The following is a 26,503-nucleotide window of genomic DNA, read 5'->3' on the forward strand; positions in this document are numbered from 1 at the left end:
AAGGGATAACATACACAGAACTCCACACAGACAAAAACCTGAGTTAAGCATTAAACCCTGGTGTTGTTTGGAAGCAACAGAACCCATTGTGTAACCACACTACCCATAAGGTTTTATAAGGGTAATTCTGTTGTAGGAAGTCTTAAGAGATTCGAAGAGGACATATCACAGTTTATTATTATGTTGAACATTAATCATGAAAAGTATTTAGATAATTGTCTTTGTGTCTTCTGTCCATTAGAGCATGGAAACATATACTAAACATAGTATTACCTGGCATAGGCTGTTGATACTGGGACAAGTTTTATGCTATGCAGGTTGCATAATAATTATATTGTTAAAATATTTCCCTACTGAACCGGCTAAAATGTGACATACATAAAACGCATCAGGACACATGAGGGCACATTTTTTACATTGACTCCTTCTTAGAATATACTCACTCATACTTCATAGAGAGACCCTTATAATTGACAGCTGCTAATCCACATTCCTTTTTCCACGATAAGTAACTAGGGAAATGATGTAATATATAGATGTTTAACAGATGTTAGAAAATCCACTTAATAGTTATTTTTTTATGGATATTTATTAATTAATTACTGCAGTCACAATTTTTTTCCTTAAGTGTTTGAATTTTCATACATTTTTAACTGATCTAAAATAGGAGGGTTACATACCTATCCCAGCACTGCTGCCAACACAGGAAACTGTTAAAATAAAATAAAATAAAATAAAATAAAATAAAATAATAATAATAATAATAATAATAATAATAATTAATTAATCAATCAATCAATAAATCAATCAATCAATCAATCAATCAATCAATCAAGCAATTAATTAATTAATTAATTTTTAAATAATAACATTTAAAAACACAACTTTTAACATTTTAACATTTCTATTTTATATAAATCTTTTTACTTTTTTTTGTTTGTATAAGCCATTTATAAGATATAAATACAGTCTATTATACTAAAACCTGATTCCCAAAAAGTTGGGACATTGTACAAATTGTGAATTAAAAAGGAATGCAATAATTTACAAATCTCATAAACCTACATTTTATTTACAATAGAATATAGATAAAATATCAAATGTTGAAAGTGAGACATTTTGAAATGTCATGCCAAAAATTGGCCCATTTTGGATTTCATTAGAGCTACACATTCCAAAAAAGTTGGGACAGGTAACAATAAGAGACGGAAAATTTTAAATGTACATATAAGGAACAGCTGGAGGACCAATTTGCAACTTATTACGTCAATTGGCAACATGAGTGGGTATAAAAAGAGCCTCTCAGAGTGGCAGTGTCTCTCAGAAGTCAAAATGGGCAGAGGATCACCAATTCCCCCAATGCTTTGGCGAAAAATAGAGGAGCAATACCAGAAAGGAGTTTCTCAGAGAAACTAATTGCAAATAGTTTGAAGTTATCATCATCTACAGTGCATAATATCATCCAATGATTCAGAGAATCTGGACCAATCTCTGTGCCTAAGGGTCAAGGCCGGAAAACCATACTGGATGCCCGTGGTCTTCGGGCCCTTAGATGGCACTGCATCACATACAGGAATGCTACTGTAATGGAAATCACAACATGGGCTCAGGAATACTTCCAGAAAACATTGTCGGTGAACACAACCCACCGTGCCATTCGCCGTTGCCGCAGGCAGAAGCGCAGGCATTTTCTCTGGGAAAAGGCTCATTTAAAATAGACTGTGGCAAAATGGAAAACTGTTCTGTGGTCAGACGATTCAAAATTTGAAGTTCTTTTTGGAAAACTGGGACGCCATGTCATCCGCACTAAAGAGGACAAGGACAACCCAAGTTGTTATCAGCGCTCAGTTCAGAAACCTGCTCTGATGATATAGGGTTGCATGAGTGCATGTGTCATGGGCAGCTTACACATCTGGAAAGGCACCATCAATGCTGAAAGGTATATCCAAGTTCTAGAACAACATATGCTCCCATCCAGACATCGACTCTTTCAGGGAAGACCTTGCATTTTCCAACATGACAATGCCAGACCACATACTGCATCAATTACAACATTATGCCTGCGTAGAAGAAGGATCCAGGTAATGAAATGGCCAGCCGGCAGTCCAGGTCTTTCACAAAAGAAAACATTTGCCGCATCATAAAGAGGAAGATGCGACAAAGAAGACCTAAGACAGTTGAACAACTAGAAGCCTGTATTATACAAGAATGGGACAACATTCCTATTCCTAAACTTGAGCAACTTGTCTCTTCAGTCCCCAGATGTATAATTACTGTTATAAAAAGAAGAGTGGATGCCCCACAGTGGTAAACATGCCCTTGTCTAAACTTTTTTGAGATGTGTTGATGCCATGAAAATTAAAATCAACTTACTTTTCTCTTAAAATGATACATTTTCTCAGTTTAAACATTTGAAATGTCATCCATCTTGTATTCTGAATAAAATACTGAAATTTGAAACTACCACATCATTGCATACTGTTTTTATTCACAATTTGTACAATGTCCGAACTTTTTTTGGAATCGGGTTTGTATACAGTATAAATTCAATGGCTTTACATATCAGAACATAAAAATCATCTGGTCGTTATCAGGTCCTAAGCAGAATTAGGTAAATAGAGCCTCAAAACATCAGAACAAAACATGTACAACAGTACACCACTCCATTTCAGCTACCATTTTAGTATACCTTCTCAAGGGACAATACTATAGAAATGAAACAAATATATTTTAGAGTAGTCAATGTGAAGCTTGTGTAGCAGTACTGATTTACTGTCCTCTAAAATAACCCAACATACAGCCATTATTCTCAAAATAGCTGTCAACAAAAGTGAGTACACCTTAAGTGTGGGCTTCATACATAATTGAAGCAATTTTGAGGGCAAGGCTGGCCTTTTAGGCCAGGACAGTATCCATCCCACTCCGGAAGGTGCTGCTTTCATTTTTTGCAGTCTCAGAACAGCACTAGTTAACAAGTGACTGTGTGAGTTAAGGCCAGGTAACAGACAGACAGGCTACACCGACCGTCTGCTAGCTGCACAGAGTTATTGCTCAGGATCCACCAAATTGAAACTGTCTCTCCCCTGAGCAAAACCAAAATGTAGGAATACTCAGAAAGTCTGTTTAAGTAACCTGATTAACATTAAATTAAATAGAATGCACAGCCAGCACCTCTGATCTAAAGATAGGATTGTTGTATATTAGATCTCTCACGTCAAAAGCACTGACTATGAACGAAATTAATACCGACCAGGAGTTTAAGCGTCACACAAAAAACTAAACACAAATGTAAAACATTTGAAGTTCTTTACACCAACATAAAATATTAAGTGTCCAAAAGTAGGCCTAGTCAGTCAATTCCATTAATTATTATTTATAGACACCCCAGGGCTCTGATTTTCTCATAGAATTTGCAGATTTCATCTCAAAGTTAGCTACTTCTTTAGACAGTGCTCATCTTGCTTGTCTGGGGTTCAATCTCTTTACCTCGTGAAGGTATTGTAGGTTCTTATGGTCGGTAATGACTGTGAAAGGGTGCGTTGCTCCTTCGAGCCAGTGTCTCACTCCTCCAGCACTAATTTGATGGCAAGGAGTTCCCGGTTCCTAATGTCGTAGTTCTGCTAAGCCGGAGACTTCAAAAACTTAAAAAAGAAGGTGCAGTGTCATAGCCTTGATGGATCTCCAGACTGTTGGGACAAGGCGGCCCCTACGCCAGTGGAGGAAGCATCTACCTCCACTACGAATGGAAGTTGGGGATCCGGGTGTCGTAGGAGGGGAGAGATGCAGAACCGCCTTCTTACCACGTTAAAGGCCTTGTCCGCTTCGGTGGTCTTAGTAGGGAGGTGAGTGGAGCGGGGACCAGGCTGAAACCCTGGATGAACCGGCAGTAGAAGTTAGCAAACCCCAGGAAGCGTTGGAGTTCCTTCACGGAGTCTGGATATGGCCAGTCTCGTACCGCCTTCACCTTTCCCTCATTTATCCGAATACTGGAACTCGCACTTGGGGAGATTGAGATAGAGGCCGTGGTTCCTTAGTTGCTCCAAGACCTGGGTTACATGGCCGTGGTGTTCCTGCAGGGTACGGGAGAAGATGAGGATGTAATCAATGTAGACGATTACAAATTGTTGGAGGAAAGGTCAGAACACCTCATTCATAAACGTCTGGAAAACCGCTGGGGAGATGGACAGACTGTACAGCATGATGCGGTACTTATAGTGTCCAGCAGGGGGTGATAGAGGTGGTATTTCACTCGTCTCCTTGGCAGATACGCAGGAGGTTTTAGGCGCTCCGTAGCTTAGTAAAAATACGTGCACCTCGTAGATCTTCCAGGGCGGCCGGGACCAGAGGGAGCGGATTTGAGAGTGGAGAGATCTTTCGGCGGTTCGTTCTGGGGCCGACAAAGGGTAAACTCTCCCCTTGGGTAGCTTGGCTCCTGGTACTAGGTAGAGATGGTGTAAACATGAGCAGGATCAGGCTCTGGGGATCGACAGGTGGCCAGACGCTGGGAGATGTGAATGGATCACTGGATAAAGGCTTCTAAACCTAGCGCATCGTCATAGGTCGCTATCGTCAATCTAACATCCGGGTTTAACCCTTGACGGTAAGCCCCGAGAAGTGCAATCTTATTCCAACCACTGGTGACCGCTAAGGTGCGGAAGTGGAGGCTGTAATCCGTGTTGTTAGCAGTCCCTTGGCGTAAGTACAGGAGTTGTTTCGCGGTGGTGAGGGCCCCTGTGGCGGTACAGAACACCTCCGTTCTTGTGATTTGTGATTTGTAAATTGTACATTTGTAAATTGTACATTGGATGAGGTTGCAGCTCCATAGCACTCTTGCCCAGGCCAACGACCTTTCGGAAAGTAGGGAAATCAGAAACACCACCCTGATACCCAAACGTTTGGAGGGGAACTTGTGAGGTTGCATCCTCCTTAATAGGATCTGAGATTGCACTGGTTTGCGGATCCATCGAGGTAGAGCGATTTCTTCTTTCTTTGTTATAGGTCCGTTATTCTGTCAGGCTGGATTCAAGCAGGCCAAAACCGAAGTAGTAAAACAAGGTTAATAGTCTTTGCATGAATGCACACAGCTAGAAAGCCGCCGTACCGGTAAACGGGTGTAGTCCGTAATCACACCTAGGTTCCTGCAAGGGTAGTCCACGGAAGCTCTCCAGAGTGAACTATAGAACAGACGATGAGTGTAAGAGAGTGTGGCCCTTAAGTAGGGGCGAGATGATGGAAGACAGGTGTAGGTGATTAGTACGAAGGTGAGGTGCTGCGAGCGTGCTGTGTGCTGAGGGACGGCATGGTAGGTGGTTCCCTGACACCATTCTAGATTCAGTTGAAATGAATCAGAATGTTTTAGGACTCACTCATAGTGGTGGACACACTCTTGATTTGTTATTAACATTTGAATAAAAAAGAAAAAAAAATTGTCATAATTTTAGTCTGAAGCTATTTCAGACCATTACCTAATTTCTTTTAAAATCTGCCTGTCATTGTATTAGTACCCTTACCACGTTACTGTGTTAAGCGTACATTTACGTCAGCTACAGCAGTGAGTTTTATTAATAATTTTCAAACAGATAATTCCAAAGGTAATTGAACCTGTTTTAAAATTGATAAACTCTTCCATTATCACTGGTTATGCACCTAAATCCTTTAAACTGGCAGTTATCAACCCCCTAATTGGAAACCTGACCTTGACCCATGTCAGCTGTCTACAGGCCAATATCAAACCTCTCCTTTATCTCCAAGATTTTAGAAAAGGTTGTAGCACAGCAGTTATGCTCACATCTACTTAGAAATAACATTTTTGAATTGTATCAGTCAGGATTTAGGCCTCATCATAGCACAGAGACGGCGCTAGTTAAGGTGGTAAATGACCTGTTATTGGCCTCTAATCAGGGTTTTGTCTCTTTACTTGTTTTGCTCGATCTTAGTCCAGCTTTTGACACCACTGATCATACTATACTGCTTGGTAGACTTGAGAACGTTGTTGGAATAAAGGAAACAGCTCTCTACTAGCTTAGGTCTTATTTGACTGATTGCTATCAGTTTGTTGATGTACTGTAAATGGTAAGTTATCCACACTCTCTGGAGGTAAAGTTTGGTGTTCTGCAAGGATCTGTCTTAGGCCCACTGCTTTTCTCTTTATATATGCTGCATTTGGGTGAAATTATACATAAACATGATATATGCTTCCATTGCTATGATGATGATACACAGCTGTATATTTTAGCAAAGCTAGATGAGATAGATCAGCTTAACAATGTTGAGGAGTGTGTAAAGGACATTAGACAGTGGATGCTTGATAACTTCCTTGTACTTAACTCAGATAAGACGGAAGTACTTTTACTAGAACCACATGCAGCTAGAAGTAAACTGTCCAATTACATAGCACCTCTGCATGGTGCTAATATCTCAGTGTGTGCAGCAGTCAAAAACCTTAGTGTTATTATGGACCCTAGTATTTCCTTTGAGGCTCACATGGATAATATTACCAGGATCGCCTTCTTTCACCTTAGAAATATTGCTAAAATTTAAAATATGATGTCGTTATAGGATACAGAAAAACTAGTTCATGCTTTTGTTACATCTAGATTAGACTACTGTAATGCTTTACTGTCTGGGTGTTCTAGTAAGTGCATAAATAAACTTTAGTTATTTCAGAATGCAGCAGCAAGGGTCCTTACTAGATCTAGAAAATATGATCACATCACCCCTTTTTTAATCAGTCTACACTGGCTCCCAAATTAAATCTCGCATTGATTATGAAATACTACTACTGACGTATAAAGCACTTAACTGTCTCGTGGCGCAGTAGAGTAGAGTGATCTTCTGTACCAATATGATTCTCCATGCCTACTTAGATCAAAAGGTGCAGGCCATTTGTTGGTACCTTGAATAATGAAGACTACAGCAGGGGGCAGATCTTTCTTTTATAAAGCCCCACAGTTATGAAACAGCCTTCTAATCAGTGTTTAGGACTCAGACACAGTCTCAGTGTTCAAGTCAAGGCTGAAAATGTATTTATTAAGTCAAGTCTTTTATCAGTAGATTTTTCCTAAGTAAAGGAACAGAACTGGAGGGATCAAGGATATAGAGTGTTTGGTGAACTGAGATATTTGTATACTGTCCTCCACCCACTCTCACATGTTCACTGACGGTGGTGTGGTGGGTCATCTCTTATTCCAGAGATCCCTCATGTCTGTGTTACCTTCTGGTTCTCCCTTTTAGTTATGCTGATATAGCGAGTCTTGCCGGAGTCCCAACTGCACAGTGACCTTAAATTTCATACAACAATAAGGACACATAATAATCCTTCTCTTTCTGTCACCCCTCTTCTCTCTCTCTCTCTCTCTCTCTCTCTCTCTCTCTCTCTCTCTCTTAGTTGAGTTAAACATGCTTCTGAGGTTCCAGTGACCACTGTTCCTGCCCCTCTTTCCTCCACAGATCTTCCCACTTCATCCAGGCCTGCCTCTGGATAGTGTCCTCTTTGTTTGGAGGCCACTCAGTGCAGCTGGGGATGGTTTCTCATCAACGCCTTGGTTGGTTCCATGAAATTCCGGAGTAAGAACAGGATCTTTGAGGATGGATTTGGACTGTAGTTAATGTCAACAGTCTGCTACACGGACTCAGGACTACAGTTTGCTTCTAATCACCATCACTGTACCCCGCAATGTCGTATATTTGCAATAAATAATATAAATAAACATTCGGTGCAACCCAGACGAGGATGGGTTCCCCTTTTAAGTCTAGTTCCTCTCAAGGTTTCTTCCTTATGCCATCTCTGGGAGATTTTCCTTGCCACAGTCGCCACCAGCTTGCTCATCAGGGACAAACTTACACTTATAAAGAACATATTATTTTTTATCACCACATTATCTGTGTAAAGCTGCTTTGAGACAATGTTCATTGTTAAAAGGGCTATACAAATAAAAATGAATTTAATTGAATTGAAGTGATAACTGTACGCCATGTAACCATGCAAAGCCACTTGTCCTATTCATCATGTTCATGTTTTTGTCTGCTTGAGAGGACCATAATACACAAATTTGTATATCTTATATTAGAACAGTTAAAATTTAGTGCTTTGAGTATAATTCTCTCATACTGACCACTGGATGTTCAACATGGAACCTTAATGGCAAAGAACTCTCTGAGGATTTGAGAATTAGAATTGTTGCTCTCCATATAGATAGCCTAGGCTATAACAAGATAGTACAGTGGCCAGGGTCAAACAGAGGTTTTCTAAAATGGGTTCCACTCGAAACAGTCCTCTTAAGAGTCAATCAAAGAAATTGAGTCCTCATGCTTAGCATCAGGTGCAGAAGCTAGCTTTAAAAAACCGCATTACTTTAGAGGTTGCAGAAGCGGAAAGTCTGCTTGTCAGTGCTCAGACTATACACTGCACACTGCAACAAGTTGGTTTGCATGGCTGTCATCCCAGAAGGAAGCCTCATCTGAAGCTTGTTTACAACAAAGTCTGCAAACAGTTTGCTGAAGACAACCTGAAATACTGGAACCATTTGCTGTGGTCCGACGGGACTAAGAGAAACTTGTTTGTGTGGTGACACCCTGTTGAGGACTGCCAAGAAAATTATTTTTTGCCTAGAGTCAAGCATTGTGGTGGTAGCCTCATGGTCTGGGGGTGCATGAGTGCTACTGGTACTTGGGGAGCTGCAGTTCATTGAGGGAAACATGGATTGTTGCTTTACTGGTATACAAGCTGCACATTGACTACTCTTCAAAGTTTATCCAATTCTGATTTCTATAGTATTGTCCCTTGAGAACATATAATAAATAGTTGATATATATATATATATATATATATATATATATATATATATATATATATATATATATATATATAGAAGCTCCCCACTTTATGAACATTTACTTTACGAACTTTCACAGACAAACAAACCTGTCCTCAAAGTGAAATTTATTTAGAGTCAGAAAAATTCAAAATGGAGGCGAGAGGAGAACTAAGACTTACAAGAGCTGGTCGCCTGGCCAAAGTGAGCAATCAGGAGAGACGGGTCTTTCCAAAAGGGGTGACCAAGAACCCGAAGTTTACTATGACTGAGCTCTAGAAATCCAGTGTGGAGATGGGACAAAGTTCCAGAAGGATAACCATTACTGCAGCCCTCTGCTTATCTGGGCTTTATGGCACAATGTCTAGATGGAAACCTCTACTCAGTGCAAAACCCATAAAAACCTGCTTGAGGTTCACCAACAGGAGTGTGTGGAACAGGATTTTTTTCTGGTCTGATGAAACATTGGCCTTAAATCTAAACATTACCTATGGAGGAAACCAGGCACCTCTCATTACCTGCCCAAAACTATCCCAAAAGTGAAGCATGATGGTGGCAACATCATGCTGTGGGGTGTTTTTCTGCAGCAGGGTCTTGGCAACTGGTCAGGGTTGAGGGAAAGTTGAATGGACCGAAGTACAGAGGAATCTTCAACAGAAACATATTCCACAGTGCCCAGGACCTCTGGGACTGGGCTGAAGGATTTCCTACATAACAACAACCATAATACACCCAAGAGTATCCCAGCCAGAGTCATGACTTGAACTCTATTGAGCATCTCTTGAGAGACCTGAAAGTTTTTTGCCAAAGGTGCTTCAACTTAAAAGGGTCTGAATATTTATGTAAATGTGATATTTCAGTTATTTTTATTTTAACAAAATTACACACATTTCTAGAATTCTGTTTTCACTTTGTAAATAGGGGTACTGAAAAATAAATTGAACAATTGTAGTATCAGTCTGCACGGAATGCACTGTACATGATTATTATGTGTAGATACAGAACATCTCACCAGAATATAGTTTCCTGGGGCAGAATGGGACTTTAGAACCTTGGAGTGTGAATGGTGCGACCACCACAGAGTAGGTGTATCCACACAGTACACTGTCCATGTCACATGAGTTGACTCCCAGCACTGGCCTGCATGTGTAATTGGCACTGTTGCTGTACATTTCAGCTAAGTACCCATTGACACTATCAGAACCTCTCCATGACACACGAAGTGTGCTATTGGCCATCCGGTACAGCCTCACACTTGAAGGACAACAAGTGCCTTAGAAAAAAAAAGACAGAAATCTAAATAATGCAAATCAAATCAAATTTCAATAGCATGAGAGCATTACAATAGTAGGTACAAAAATACAATTATTATTTCCTGAACTACATTTATTCATTTTAAAAGTGTTAATGGAATAATCACAAGATATTAAAGATATATTTATAATATAGGGTCAAAATATGTGGACACTTGAGAATTGAACATTACATTCCAAAAACTAAGCATTCATATTGTGTATTTCAATCTATGCAGTTATAACATAATCCATTATTCTGAGAAGATGTTCCACTACATTTTGGACCATGTAGATTTGTGCCTATTCAGCCACAAGTGCACAAGGAATTGCGCACTGCTATTCAGGGCCTATCATGAAATTGTTGTTCGAACTCTCAAAGATTTTCAGTGGGGTTGAGGGTCAGGGTTCCTTTAGTGTTCTGTCTATGGCACAGACTTTCTGTTACATCAACTTTGGTGTAAAGAAACACAAAACACTATTGACTGTAATGAAAGATAGATCCATATTTTGAAATTTGATCAGTAATCATATGTAATTATATGTCAGTTTATTTATGTGTTGTGAGGCGTGCATGTTCAGAAGGCGAGAATGTTTAGAACCCTGGATTATCTAGATTGTGGTATGGAATTTTCAGGTTTGTGTAGAAGAACGCAAATAGCCTGCCCATAGAGCCTTACCTCGACCCTCTAAACACCTTTCTAATTAATCAAAACGTGGACTGCTTCCCAACCACCTGATTCATCATTGCCTGATCTTACTAACGCTCTTGTGACTGAATGGGCAAATCTCTATAGCCACTTTCCCAACTCTAACGAAAAACTTTCCCATGAAAGCAAATTTATTATAAAAGGGGCACAAAATGTGATTTGATGTGCAGTTTTCAACAAACGTTTGGCTATATAGTGAACATACATCTAGTGTTTTATTATTAAATGCTTTGTGAACTTAATCATCAAGCATGGTTTCAATAATAGTATATAATAGTGAACTCATTTTCTTAGTCTTTTTTTCCTTGCCATTTTTTTGTTTTTACTATTTACTTTGTCTGCTAATATGAATCTAATGTTTTGGATGTGGCTTGTTAGAGCATTAAACCTTGAAGTGAGCAATATAAAAGATATATAGTAGCATGTAACTCACTGGAAGAAAATCCATGATAGCTGCATAAAGACTTGTGTCCCGTAATGCTTATAACCTCTACTGAAACATTGTAGCTGGTGCCACATGTGATGCATCCCATTAAACAATGCGTGTCCATGGTATGACACTTAGCATAACCTCGTGGTGATGAAAGCGAGGTGATATAAAACCAGGCTCCGATGGAAGTTGACCACTTCACAATGGTCATTGACTGTGTCACCTGTTCCACACTGAGATTCACAGGACAGCAGGGTCCTAAAGAATGTAGGTTAACGTCAGTATTATAACAGTAAACTTGACTAAGAAACCTTGGACCTTAGAAAATCTGATACAAACACACACACACACACACACACACACACACACACACACACACTTTCAGCAGTAAGCTGAGTGATTAAAGTGACTGAAAGTTCAAATCACCCAATCTAATCAGAATTGCTAGTAAAACTTTTTATATTATTATATTAGTGAAGTACTATATTACTCATTCTAACCCAGACAGTAGAGTTGCACAAGCCAGTGCACTCTTATGCCTTCAGCATAAAATGTGGTCGAGGTCAAGGATCGGTCGAGGCCCGGGTTACCAACGACCGCCACAGGTATTGTTAGCCTACAGGGTACTGGTGGAAATTGGACTACTGCTGGCCATAGGAGAGGACTATAGAGCAACTATTGTAGTAGCAACTATTGCTGTCTCATCAGGGAAAGGAGAAGTGGAGGAAAGTGGAGGTTAGAGTTGGTACTTTAAATGTTGGTACTGTGACTGGTAAAGGGAGAGAGTTAGCTGAAATGATGGAGCGGAGAAAGGTAGACATGTGTGTTCAGAAGACCAGGTGGGAGGGAAGTAAGGCCAGGAACATTGAAAGGGGGTTTAAACTGTTCTACCATGAAGTGGATAGAAAGAAAAATGGTGTAGGGATGATACTGAAGGAAGAGTACAGTAAAAGTGTAGTGGAGGTGAAGAGAGTTTAGGTAATGAATGTGAAGCTGGAAGTTGGATGGGTGATGATAAATGCCATCAGCGCTTTAAATAAATAAATGCTCTGCAAGTGGGTTGTGAGATGAAGGAGAAAAAAAATGCTGGAGTGAGTTAGAATAAGTGGTGCAGAGTGTACTTAGGAATGAAATATTGGTGATTGGGACAGACTTCAATGGCCATGTTGGTAAAGGAAACAGAGGTCAGGAGGAGGTGATGGGTAGGTATGACTTTAAAGAAAGGAATGTGGAAGGGCAGATGGTGGTAGATTTTGCTAAAAGGATGAAAATGGCAGTGGTAAATACTTATTTTAAGATAAAGGAGGAGCATAAGGTGATAGTATAAGAGTGGAGGAAGGTGCACACAGGTGGACTATATTCTATGCAGGACATGCAACCTGAAAGAAGTTGGAGACTGTAAGGTGTTGGCAGAGGATAATATAGCTAGACAGCATCAGATGGCATTTAATAGGATGGCTATGGAGGTGAAGAAGAAGAGGAAGAGAGTGATGACGGAAAAAAGAATACGATGGTGGAGACTGAAGGAGGAAGACTGTAGTGTGAGGTTCAGGGAAGAGGTCAGGCAACTGATTGGGCAACTACTGCAGAAGTGATAAGGGAGACAACTAGAAAGGTACTTGGTGTCACATCTAGAAAGAGAAATGAATACAAAGAGACATGATGGTGGAATGAGAAAGTGCAGGAAAGCATAAGCAGAAAGAGGTTGGTGAAACAGAACTGGGATCGGCAGGAAGATGAGAAAAGTAGGTAGGAATAAAAGGAGATGCCGCAGCATGTAGAGGAATGCGGCAAAAGCTAAGGCAAAGGCATATGAGGAGCTGGAGTATGAGAAGTCAGAAACTAAAGAAAAAAGAAAAGGATTTGTACCAATTATGCCATTCAGAGGGACCTAGCTGAGAAGGATGTGCTGCAAGTTAGAGCAATAAAAGATGGAGATGGAAAATTGTTGAGGAGGGTGTGTTGAGAAGGTGGAGGGAGTATTTTGAGCAGCTAATAAATGAGGAAAATGAAAGAGAGAAGGGTGGATGATGAGAAGATGGTGAAGCAGGAAGTAAATAGGATTAGTAATAAGGAAGTGAGAGCAGCCATTTAGAGGATGAAAAGAGGAACGTCAGTTGGTCCAGATGACATACCAGTGGAAGTGTGAAAATGTTTAGGAGAGATGGCTGTGGAGTTTTTAACAAGATTGTTTAACAAGACTCTGGAAGGTGAGAGGATCCCTGGGAATGCTGGTACTGATTTTTAAGAATAAGTGAGATGTGCAGACCTGCAGTAACTACAGGGGAATAAAGTTGATCAGTTACACCATGAAGTTATGAGAAAGAGTAGTGGAAGCCAGGCTGAGAGAAGAGGTGACCATCTGTGAGCAACGGTAAGGTTTCATGCCGAGGAAGAGCACTACAGATGCAAAATTGGCTTAGAGAATGTTGATGGAGAAGTTTAGAGAAGGTCAGAAAGAGTTGCATTGTGTGTTTGTGGATCTAGAAAAAGCATACGACTTAGTGCTGAGAGAGGAGTTGTGGTATTGTATGAGGAAGTCAGGTGTGTCAGAGAAGTATTTGAGGCTGATGCAGGACATGTATGAGGACAGTGTGACAGCAGTGAAGTGTGTAGTAGTAACGCCAGACTGGTTCATGGTGGAGAAGGAACTGCAACAAGGATAGGCTCTAAACCCTATTCTGTTTGCAGTGGTGATGGACAGGTTGAGGGACGAGGTCAGACAGGAATCTTTATGGATTATGATGTTTGCGGAATGTATAATGATTTGTGGTGAAAGTAGGGATGAGGTTGAGAAGAGCCTGGAGAGGTGGCGGTATGTGCTGGAGAGAAGGGGAATGAAAGTCAGTAGGAGTAAGACAGAGTACATGTGTGTGAATGAGAGGGAGGGCAGTGGAGTGGTGCGGTTGCAGGGAGGAGAGGTGGAGAAGGTGGAGGAGTTTAGGTACCTGGAATCAACAGTGTAAAGTAATGGAGAGTGTGTTAGAGAAGTGAAGAAAAGAGTACAGGCAGGGTGGAGTGGGTGGAGAAGAGTGGCAGGAGTGATTTGTAATAGAAGAGTATCTGCAAGAGTGAAAGGGAAAGTTTATAGGACTGTGGTGAGACCTGCGATGTTGTACGGTTTAGAGACAGTGGTATTGACTAAAAGACAGGAGGTGGAGCTGGAGGTAGCAGAGCTGAAGATGTTGAGGCTAGTAGTGTGATCTGCTGTGGCGACCCCTATCAGGAGCAGCCGAAAGAAACAGACGACGACAATATTACTCATTCTCACAAAAAATCTAACACATCCACTACATATACTATAATTAGAGAGAGAGAGAGAGAGAGAGAGAGAGAGAGAGCGAGAGAGAGAGAGAGAGGGAAAGATACATACATACATAAACACCTACATACATAGACATATATAAATTAATAAATTGCATAAAATCCACAAGAAAGTAGACTGTCAGGAAAAACCACAATGGCAAAGTAAAATCTAACCTTAATTCTAACATTCTAAAATTCTAACATTCTAAAAATTTCTATTTTAGAAATTTCCCCACTGTGGGATGAATAAAGGTTTATCTTATCTTAATTCCTCTAATGTGTGAGTCATTTAATAGTAGTCTACCACTAATCTACCTAGTCAACCTGCAGTCTACATTTAGTCTCACAATAATAATCAAGCAATTTTAATATCTAACTAATACCATTGTTATTTCAGTTTTGTCTACTACTGGTCTCTACATAAATTTAGCTGTAATCTACGAGAATACTGTGCATTCCAACAATACTCTACAAGTCATCTACTCAAAAGTTTGAAGTAATTCAGCAATAATCTATTCAATATTTAACTTGTAGAAAAAACTTAATTGATCAATAATCTTCTCTGAAACTACCTTCAGCCTACTTTTGATTTCACTGTAATATACCAATAACATTTTTGCATCTCTTCTCATCTGGTTCATATCTTGATTCCCAATTTGGTACTCTACCTGTTTCCAATGTGATGCTATAGCTGGGCAAACTTCGCCCTACAATGGTGGTGGCATATGCGCTGACCTCATAAGTAGCTCCACAAGGCAGGTTGATAATGCTACAAGAAGTACTGGTAGATGAGCAAGTAAGAGTGCTGGCATTGCCAAACGCATTCACAGTGTAATTGGCTTGTTTGTTGGTATCCCTCCAGTGTACCTGCACAGTAGAGCTGTTGACCTGGGTGAGGTTTAGGGCCTCAGGGGAACATGGGGCTAAGAGAAACACATTGTGTCAGTTTAATGACTACATTATTCAAGTTACCATCACATACACAACAACATACAGTATTATGTAACAGGCACCTATACTAAAATTGTGTGCTGGTTGTTGTGTTAACATAAAAAATATTCTAAAAATGTAATGACAATATGTTGTAATGTGAAATATAATAGAAAAATATAGTATAAACAGCTTGCAGAAAAGATACCAAGTACAAATATGAAAAAATCCACAAATCCACTATCAACTTCATTCTTCTAACTTTTTAATTATGATTCACTAATGATTATTCTGGTTTTGGAAAAAGAGAATGTGTCCTAAAATTAATTTTTTTTTAAACCAAAAATGAGGCAATGTTTAATGTCACCTTGAGGAAAAACACCAACTGAAACTGCTTGTAAATATAAAGTGAAAATCTGTATAGACTACCTGTTTCCTGTATGTTTGGTGTGCAGGTGTTGTTACAACCACGTATCTCATTGCAGGGTCTGATTACAACACTGTACAGGCTGTTGCAGGTTAAGTCAGATAGGGCACAAACGGGCACAGTGTCACTGCAGTGCAGTGTGTTTGATTCATCTGCCGCCACTGTCTCATATAGCTCTGCTCCACGCACTGCTAGCCATGTGACCTCCAGTGTCTCAGTCGAAATAAGAGTGACGTTAACATTCTTTGGACAGCAGGGAACTATATAGATAGTGATTGTGAATGAGAAAAGGGAACAAAGAAAAGCAAGAATTTTACCTGTGTAATTATTGTAGTTTTTAGTTCTTAGAAAAGGATATATATAGACCAAAAATTAAAACAGGTAGCAGAGGTGCATCTGTTACAGTGGTTTGTTCAAAATTCATTGTTCACAGAATTGCTGAGTAAAGAAACCACATCAACATAAACAAGCTTTAAATACAGAATGCATAAAGTCCGTTCTGGGACCAGAAGGTATGACCACATCATTCCTATCGTATCCATTCTGAACTGGCTGCCAGTCAGATTTGTTGCTAACTTGAATAGTGAAGGCTAACAGGTTCTCTCACAAAGCCCCACAGTTATGGAAACAGGCTCTAGTTTCACCACTAGCATACAGGATGTTCAATAATTTCTGTAATGGAGAAATGCTGGAACTTTGGCCTAATAAAAAAAAATTCTAATTATGCCATATACACTGGCAATAAATTAGATAAAGTGGACTGATTATGCAAAACAGCCAAGCTGGCAGTGGCAGGTCTGCTATCACAATAAAATTTTGCTCATGCTTTGGCAGTCTGGAGCGAAATAATCAGCTACTTTAAACATTCTGCATTTGCATGTTCCTGCATAGAGAACATCCAGCTACATATAAACAACTTATTAAAAGACTATACACAGTTAAAAGACTGAATTTGTATAACAAATTATACCTGCCTAAACATGTCTTTGGAATATTTGCATCCTATTGTAATCAGGTGCATTAGCCTCAAATGTACTTCTTGGAGTTTTACAGACATAACTGTTGGACCACAGAATTAAATCAAGAAGTCCACTTAGCTTGCTGCCATATCCAAACTATACTAGATCAAATGCAATTAAATAATTACAAATTTTTTTTTTATTTATTTAGATTAATAAAAACTATAAATTAGTTTTATTTGTCTTTTTAAAATAACAATAACAATAATAATAATAATAAAAATAACAACAACAACAATAATAATAATAATAATAATTTTATTATTATTATAATTATAATTATTATAATTATTATTATTATTATTATTATTATTATTATTAAACTTATAGGGACTAATTTATTAATCTAAAATTTATTATTGTAACGTTTTTATTGTATTTACCCACAAAGCCATTTTAAGCACTTTTTATTTGGGACAAATTGCTTAAAATACAATAAATTTGAATTGAATTTAATTGAATCAAATCAAATTGAATTGAATTGAATGATCGATAAGTGACATACATATTTCAGATTAAATTCAATATTTCAAAATTCCAGTGGGTCAAAATTTTAACACACCAGTTCAAACACAGCAAGACAATGATGGTGTACCTCTTAAATTGTAACAAAATGCTTTAAAAAGTAAATGTGTAAAACATTGTGAGTAAAACACAAAGCTCGAAAATGAATCCAATAGAACAATTTTGGACTGCTTAAAAAGCATATTTGTGCTAAGGTAGGCCTACAACCTGAATGAGTTTTACCAGTTCTGGTAATTAAGCAATGTATAGAAAGAATTTTGTGGAAGCCACTTTCGAACATTTGTTTAAAGCAAAAATAACACAAACTATGTAATCTTTTGTGATACACAATATGTGTGGCAAAACCAAACGGAAATAAATCTGTTGTTCAGATTTATAACAAGCACCAAACAACCAAACTTCTAAACAGAGTAGATGCCTCAGTTGACTAAATTAAAATATATATGGTACTAGCCTAAAGAAAAACAGGCAGTTAAGTGTTATTATCATGAATGAATTAACCAGAAACACACACCAGTTGTATAGTTGAGAATTGGTCCTGGAGGGCTGACACCAGCCACATTATAGGCAAAAACTGTAGTCATGTAGGTGTAGCCACATTCACATTGAAAAAAGTAGATAGTGTTTGTGGTGTTGTGTTGCTCCTCTGCTCCATCATCTCTAAATACATACACAATGTAGTACTCCACCCATGGCTCCCTGGTCCATGTCACCGAACAGTTCCCTAAAGAGGGCTCATCTACCTTCACTGCGTCTGGAGGGCAAGGGACTGCATCAAACACATGAGAGAAATTAGTGTATGTCCGTGCTTTTTTGTGTATTTTGTGTCTAGACATGTGTAAGTGTTGGGGGTTTATGTGATTGTTTAAAGGGGTGTCTATTCCTGGGCTATATGTATTATATACACTAAGAAAAACATAACTGATAAATTTATAGGATGTGTGTTAGATGTGTAGACAACTTTGCACCATAATAATCACCCCATGTGTTTGAACCCTAATGTCATAAATATTGAAAGTGACTGACAGGTGTTTCTTGTTGCACTGGCAAACCCTGTTACATTAACACAGTGGGGCAAAAAAGTATTTAGTCAGCCAACAATTGTGCAAGTTCTCCCACTTAAAAAGATGAGAGAGGCCTGTAATTTTCATCATAGGTAGACTCCAACTATGAGAGACAAAATAAGAAAAAAATCCAGAAAATCACATTGTAAACACATTTAAAGAATTTATTTGCAAACTATGGTGGAAAATAAGTATTTATTCACCTACAAAAAAGCAAGTAACTTCTTCTTTAGGAGTCTCCTCTGTCCTTCACTTGTTACCTGTATTAATCTCACCTGTTTAAACTCATTATCAGTATAAAAGGCACTTGTCCACAACCTCAACCAGTCAGACTCCAAACTCCACTATGGCCAAGACCAAAGAGCTGTCAAAGCGCACCAGAAAAAGAATTGTAGACCTGCACCAGGCTGGGAAGACTGAATCTACAGTAGGTAAACAGTTTGGTGTGAAGAAATCAACTGTGGGAGCAATTATTAGAAAATGGAAGGGCTCCACACAACATCTCACCCCGTGGGGTCAAAATTATCACAAGAACGGTGAGCAAAAATCCCAGAACCACACGGGGGCACCTAGTAAATGATCTGCAGAGAGCTGGGACCTAAGTAACAAAGGCTACCATACACACTATGCCGCCAGGGACTCAAATCCTGCAGTGCCAGATGTGTCCCCCTGCTTAAGCCAGTACATGTCTGGGCCCGTCTGAAGTTTGCTAGAGAGCATTTGGATGATCCAGAAGAGGATTGGGAGAATGTCATATGGTCAGATGAAACCAAAATAGAACTTCTTGGTAAAAACTCAACTTGTCGTGTTTGGAGGAGAAAGAATGCTGAGTTGCATCCAAAGAACACCATACCTACTGTGAAACATGGGGGTGGAAACATCAGGCTTTGGGGCTGTTTTTCTGCAAAGGGACCAGGTTGACTGATCTGTGTAAAGGAAAGAATGAATGGGGCCATGTATCGTGAGATTTTGAGAAAAAACCTTCTTCCATCAGCAAGGGCATTGAAGATAAAATGTGGCTGGGTCTTTCACCATGACAATGATTCCAAACACACCGCTCGGGCAACGAAGGAGTGGCTTCATAAGAAGCATTTCAAGGTCCTGGAGTTGCCCAGCGACAGCCCCAAAACATCACTGCTCTAGAGGAGATCTGCATGGAGGAATGGGCCAAACTACCAGCAACAGTGTGTAAAAACCTTGTAGAGACTTACAGAAAACATTTGATCTCTGCCATTGCCAACAAAGAGTATATTACAAACTTTTGTTCATCTCAATACTCATGGTTCATTGACCAAATACTTATTTTCCACCATAATTTGCAAATAAATTCTTTAGAAAACAGACAATGTGATTTTCTGGATTTGTTTTCTCATTTTGTCTCTCATAGTTGAATTGTACCTATGATTAAATTTACAGGTCTCTCTTATCTTTTTAAGTGGGAGAACTTGCACAATTGGTGGCTGTCAAAATACTTTTTTGCCCCACTGTAGTTTAAACAACTAATAGCTCTGAATATTTACTTTAGGTTTAACCTTTTCATTTCATTCGTCATGTAGACCAGACAGCTGCCTATGGGAGAAAAAATTCAAGCCATTTAGAAGCTTGAAAAGAAGTGAAGATTTTATTCAAGAATTAAATAGAGTCAAGAGACACTGTACTCTTGAGAACATTTAATACTGCAGAATTTTGTGTAACCTCCTTGTAGTACAATCTTGCCTCAAAACTCTGCAGGCAGTTCCTTTAACATCATGGCTTGGTTTTGCACTGATATTCCTTTTTCAACTAGATTTTCTCACAGATATTTCTGAGAAATGGGATACAAATGAACTACATTTCATATACCATATCAGCCATAACCTTAAAACCACTTTTCTAAGATGAATAATTCTACATCCGACAGATGCTTTATTGGATTAAGATCTGGGAAATTTGCTGGCCAAGTCAACACCTTGAACTCTTTAACATGATTTTTTTTTTTTTTTTTTTTTATAAGAACATTTTAAGAAGTTTATTGTGTTGATTTGGCATTCAAATTCCCCAGATCTATATCCAATCAAGCATTGTGGGATGTAAAATTTTATACTTGGTCTGCAACAATGTTTAAGTTTGTGGTATGCGTCCAACCATGCTCCCCACAGAACATTGCCCATTACACTGCCTTTGCAGGCTTGATATCTTTTTACTGTGCATCTTGTTGCCATCTCTTCACCATAATACTTGTTAAGTTAACGGTGTGTTTTCTCCCAATTAGACTAAATGCATTTCTGGGTAAATTGGCAGATATAATATTTATGTAGTTCTTTTTAAATTAATTTAGCTAAAATAATGAATGACATTATCGATACAGATTAGTGAGCACAGTTCAGAAAAAAAAATGCAAGGCAATGACTACCTGTCAGTTATGTTATATTGTATTTGATCACTTGAAAAATTGATGGGTTCAAACAAAATTTTGTTAAATGCATCCGGATATAATTATCAGGTAAGTTTTAACACTTACATGGTGTATACACTACCAGTCGAAAGTTTGGACACACCTTCTTTTGTTTTTTTTATTTTTCTTCATTTTTAACATTGTACATTAAAAGTAAACTATAAAAGAACAAATATGGAATTATTTCATAAAAAAAAAAAACGTTAGATTACCCAGAATATATTTTATATTTTAAATTCTTCAAAGTAGCCACATTTTGCTTTGATGACAACTATGCACACTCTTGGCATTCCAGTCAAGTTTATTTCTATAGCACTTTCTATCCGACAGCCTCATGAGGTAGTCAACTGGAATTGTTTTCCAACAATCTTAAGGTGTTGGTGTTGTTGGCTGCTTTACTTCACTCTCTGGTTCAACTCATCCCAAACTATCTCAACTGGAATTATATCAGGTGATTGTGGAGGCTAGGTCATCTGATGCAGCACTTCATCACTTTCTTTTATAAAACAATAGCACTTACATAACCTAGAGGTGTGTTTGGAGTCTTTGTCCTGTTGGAAAACAAATTATGGTCCCACTACAAGCACAAACTAGATGGAATGGCATGTAACTGCAAAATGCTTTGAGTGTGCCCTCGATTATGACCATTATAAACAAAACTCTCACATTTAGACTGCTCAAACCAAAAGACAATTTTCAAATGATCTAATGTACATTCCTGTGTTTTTGGCCCAAAAAAGTCTCCTCTACTTGTTCTTCAAAAGTAATGGATTCTTTCCTGATATTCTCTAAACAGTGGATAGTGAAATATGTCTGCCACTTAAATTACATTTACTGCATTTAGCAGACACCCTTATCCAGTGTGATGTACAAAATTGCTTTAAAGTCTCTATCAATAAATAAATCAGCACAGGTTCTCTGTGAACTGAAAACAAATCCAGGTGACTGAATTGTGAATCTGATAAGAAAATGCCATGAGTTTGCCAAGCTGTCCTTAAAGCTAAATGAATAAACTTTGTAGAATCTAAAATATAAAACATATTCTGGGTTGTTTAACACTTTTTTGTTTACTACTTACATAATTCCATATATGTTTTTTCATAGTTTGGATGTGTTCAGCATCAATGTACAATGTTAAAAATAATTAAATAAATTAAAAAAAACCTGAAGGAGAAAGTGTATACAAAGTTTTGACTGTTACTGTATGTGAATCTGATACACTATACATACTAAACATAGTCTATGTTAATCGTGTATATTTGTTTGTATTGAATATGTAAGATTTTTTACACAGTCAGTATATTTGTATGTGGTGCATACAGGTGAGCAGGTCCTGTGGCTGTGATGGACTGCTGGGACCAGCTTGGTTCTCAGCCATGACGGTGAGCGTATGATTCTCACTGCATCCTATGGAGGTGATAATGCAGAATGGGTCTCCCATGGAGGTACAGTTCTGCCCCATGGAACTTAGGACAAAATAGAGGCTTGCACTACGTACAACCTCCCAATAAACAATTAGTCCTATGATTCTTTTCAGGGTCAATGAAACCTGCACACCTGCAGGAACAGGGGGACCTGGGAAAGTGGAGCATGCATTAGTCACCATTGTGATCTATTATCAATCCTGAACTTTTGTTTTGTTTGGAGTCAGAATGGACTATCCAAAATATTTTCCAAAAAGTGGAACAAAACAAACAGCACATTAATAAACATTTGAATACTGCTTTACATTTATTTTACACAGATTGTGTTTATTCCTATGAATAATGTTAAAATAATAGTATATTTAACTATACTGCTGCAAAACCAAAGAAACATTTAAAAGTGGGTCAATAAATGACAATAATTTGATCAATTGAATTAAAAATGTGTGGGGGGGAAGAAATAAAAACAGGATAACATTTAAGAAAACACAAACTGTATGCACATTATGTAGCAGTAGTATATTAATAATATTGGGCATGAGGTGGCAACACATGTTGGCTATAGTACTGAAAAGACTATACAGATTAGATTTTTATGAATATCAATCTCATTTTGTGCTTGTTTTCTAGAACTTACGGGTGATCTGATAGATGTTTATATCATCTCCAGGGATGCTGTTGGAGTCCCAGGCTATCGCCTTGATGCAGTAAGTGACCCCTGGATCTAGACTGGTAAATGTCATGTTGGTCTGGGAGGTATTTATCTGGAACTGAGTGTTTGATTCAGTCATGATATTCAGTGTGTACTGAACTGCATGTTCCACGGGATCCCAGCTTGCAACAATTGTGTCCTCAGTGGGTGACACAGAGCGCAGTGTTGGGGCAGCAACCACTGAAATGAAAGAGAGAGAAATAAAAGGACAGATCATACTTTACTGTCAGTGTGGCACATGAACAGGAACTACACAGCCCCTTCATGTCACATGTCACTAAATATGCACATTCATTTCCAGTTTATGTGTGACTCTGTGACATTTCTGATGATCCCATGTCAGATCCCAATAGCCTTCTAGATAGTCTATATGTTTATTTTTTTTTTAGTTTTTAAATACTATGTTAGTTCTTGTTCTCGTTGCTTATTTTGCAAATAAAATTCTGCATTTGTATCCGCTGCCTTTGCCTCCATACCATTACAGAAAGATTTATTAATACTATAGATGTATGAATATCATGCTGCTTCCTTGCTCTGCTGAGATTTTCGATCTGGTTCCATGCACTTGTGAGGTTAGGTTACCTCCTAACCTGGCCATGAACATCAATCTGACCCTGCTCCGCCTTTCTACCCAGCCGAGAACATCGTGCCACCTTCCTCCCCAAGGACATTGTGCTGCCTGTACGGCCGAGGACATCACCCCCCGCCTCATGGATGATGTTGCTTCCCACTCCAGCCTTGTGGTGGATGTCGCTCACTGCTCTGGTCTTGTGGAGGGTATTGCTCCTCACTCTGGCTTCATAAAAGATGTAGCTCCCATCTCTGTCATCGTAGATGACTTTGCTCCTCTAATCGAGCACCACTTTTAGCTACATTGTTCGCATGGGCTATGTGATGGTAGTCACACTGTCATAGTTTTTAATCCCTTGCAAAATAAGTCTGTGCTTGCATCCACAGCAATATTTTTACATGATATATACAGTATTGCCAAACTGTATGTTACTTGCATGTGTCAGAACTTAATTGTCTTTTTTCAAAGGTGATAAAGCAGTCCAGGATTTGGCTGTATGTATATTGTTTATTAGGTGGTAGAAGATTTTCCAAAAAAGTACACATTTTTCATGTTCTTTGCTAAAATTATTTTGGCCATTATTTGACAGCAACTTCCTGACATTCATACAATTTTGTAACTGAAGTTACAGTAAGGAAGGTGTGCAAATCTGTAGATGTTGTTTCTGGGTAGTAGGTTTCAGCTTATTTGTTATTTTTTCTGTATTGTTTGGGGATATTTTGGAAGTGTGCTCATTCTAACGTTGTTGTCATATTAAATTAGCTCCATTTATAAATTACTTGCCTCACAATGGACCAATGTAGCTTAAGCGTTTTTGAGATTTGAGGTTTTATAGCCTTCTATAGAATTCACTCTCCTCTTCTTAGAGTCCTGCCCAAAATATTTCCAAATATCTATTCTGTAACTTGTTTGTTAGCTTTCCAATTATTTATTCACCTCTTCTTATCCACCAGATTAAAACAATGCTATTTTAAGAACACTTTTTGGCCTAGCACTAAATCTTTTTTGTTTTTCTAATACCTTCCTAAATTATTTTAATAACATATGGATTTGGTTAATACAAATTTAAAAAACAATTTAATAATTACACAGTGGATACACAAACTTTCAAGCAGCACTGTATATAATAATTTTATCATGCATACAGTAGGTAGGGATATCTTTTCTTTTGTACTTTTGACACAATTGCAGGTCCTCATATTACTCAGACATATTGTTTAAAGAGAAAAGGTAACCCAGTTCTCACTGTTTGTTTTTTATACAAAGAAAGATAAGAATGATACATTTCTATAGCTACAAGTCTAAAATGTCATTTTATCACATTTCAGACAATTCTAAAGGCCTAATTGTTGACTCTGCCCATTTAGCACAGGAAAGCACAGGATGTTTTATTAGTGTCTGCTTTGCAAAGGTCTTTATGTAGGGGTGTTTTATAGTCTCTGTAATTCTATATAGGAAGTGTTAGTTTCAATGTTCCCTACCTACTTTATTTTCATTTTGTAACAAAGCCATATCAGGCTTTCTTGCTTTCTGTTATTTTACATGTACCAAGCTCATTTTCTATAGATGTCAATTTTTAATACATACTTTCACACAACATGCACAAAAAATAAAAATAAAAATGATATATGATATGATGTGATAGGATTAATATGATATGTTGTATTAACTTTGTTTCAAAAGCTGCAGTTGAAGCAAAGCATAATTTCCCTGTCTTCCATTACAACCAATCTGCTGTTTTTTCTATAAATTTTAACAGTGGAAAACAAAATGCTTAAATACTAAACGCTTATACAGTAATTACCTGTATTACAACAATATCTGATATGACTGTTCATTAAAAGTGCAACTTTCCTTGAGGAAAAGACAATTAACACTCTGAAAGCATGATTAACCTACCTGTCCTGGCATGGACTGGCCATGAGGGCTGGCTACGGCCACCACTGTTCCTTGATATGACACTAAGTTTATAATCAGTGTAGGCCCTCAGGTTGAGTATGGTACCTGGTGAGCCATACACAACACTCTCTGAAAAGAAGCCTTCATCATTCTCTGCCCGCAGGATGTATGCAGTGGCACCTGACACCTGGCCAAATTCCACTATCATGCTGTCACTGTGGTTGGAGTAAGCCTGCATAATGGAAGGAACCTCGGGTGCTGAAAGAATAAAAACGTACAAATACAAATTTATGTCATTTGTGCAAGATTATGCAATGGGCACCTTCATGCTATAGGCAAGAATAAACTTTCAAAAACTTAGCTCTAAAAACAAACAGACATCATGTCAAAAAACACACATGGTTAAAAAAAAAAAAAAAAAAAAAAAAAGGGAAATGAAAACCGTATGTGAAAACTGCAATGAAATGTATTTAGTATAAAAAAGAAAAACCTGTTGTCTCCTTGATCTCTGCACTGCTCAGTACATTCATTGAGCTGTCCATAGCCTCCACACGCATTGTGTACACAGTATTTGGGGAGAGTGAGTTTACAGAGCCCATTATTGTGCTACTACTGAACTGCATGAACACAAGCTGCTGAAGTGGGTTTTTTGACGTAGCAGTCAGTTTGTAGGAGCTTGCGTCAGACTGTCTGCTCCAACGAACTGTCATACTTTTAGATGTGACAGTGAAAACAGATATGGTTATGTCTGAGGACAAAGAAAACAGCGTTAAAAGATCATGCGGTTTTATGTATATATATATATATATATATATATATATATATATATATATATATATATATATATATATATATATATATATATGTGGTTCCCGGAACTCGGGGTTACATTCTAAGCAAGTTCTGAAAATCTGACGCACCCTATGGTACCTTAGTGTATTCATCTA

General features: G+C 38.3%; 1 protein-coding gene across 1 annotated transcript; it reads right to left on the reverse strand.

Annotated features, from left to right (window-relative positions):
• Positions 1-480: 480 nt before the first annotated feature.
• On the reverse strand, positions 481-26,255 carry fndc7a (fibronectin type III domain containing 7a). The gene is made up of 11 exons (XM_046877115.1): positions 26,047-26,255; positions 25,557-25,814; positions 23,012-23,266; positions 22,271-22,525; positions 17,967-18,221; positions 15,911-16,168; positions 15,220-15,474; positions 11,249-11,503; positions 9,826-10,086; positions 681-710; positions 481-512 (listed from the first exon to the last, which is right to left on the reverse strand). Exons 1-11 carry the CDS (start codon positions 26,177-26,179, stop codon positions 481-483), a joined length of 2,247 nt encoding a protein of 748 aa, XP_046733071.1. The 5' UTR covers positions 26,180-26,255.
• Between the last annotated feature and the right edge of the window lie 248 nt (positions 26,256-26,503).

Source organism: Silurus meridionalis, chromosome 20 (assembly GCF_014805685.1).
Source record: "Silurus meridionalis isolate SWU-2019-XX chromosome 20, ASM1480568v1, whole genome shotgun sequence".
Taxonomy (NCBI): Eukaryota; Metazoa; Chordata; class Actinopteri; order Siluriformes; family Siluridae; genus Silurus; species Silurus meridionalis.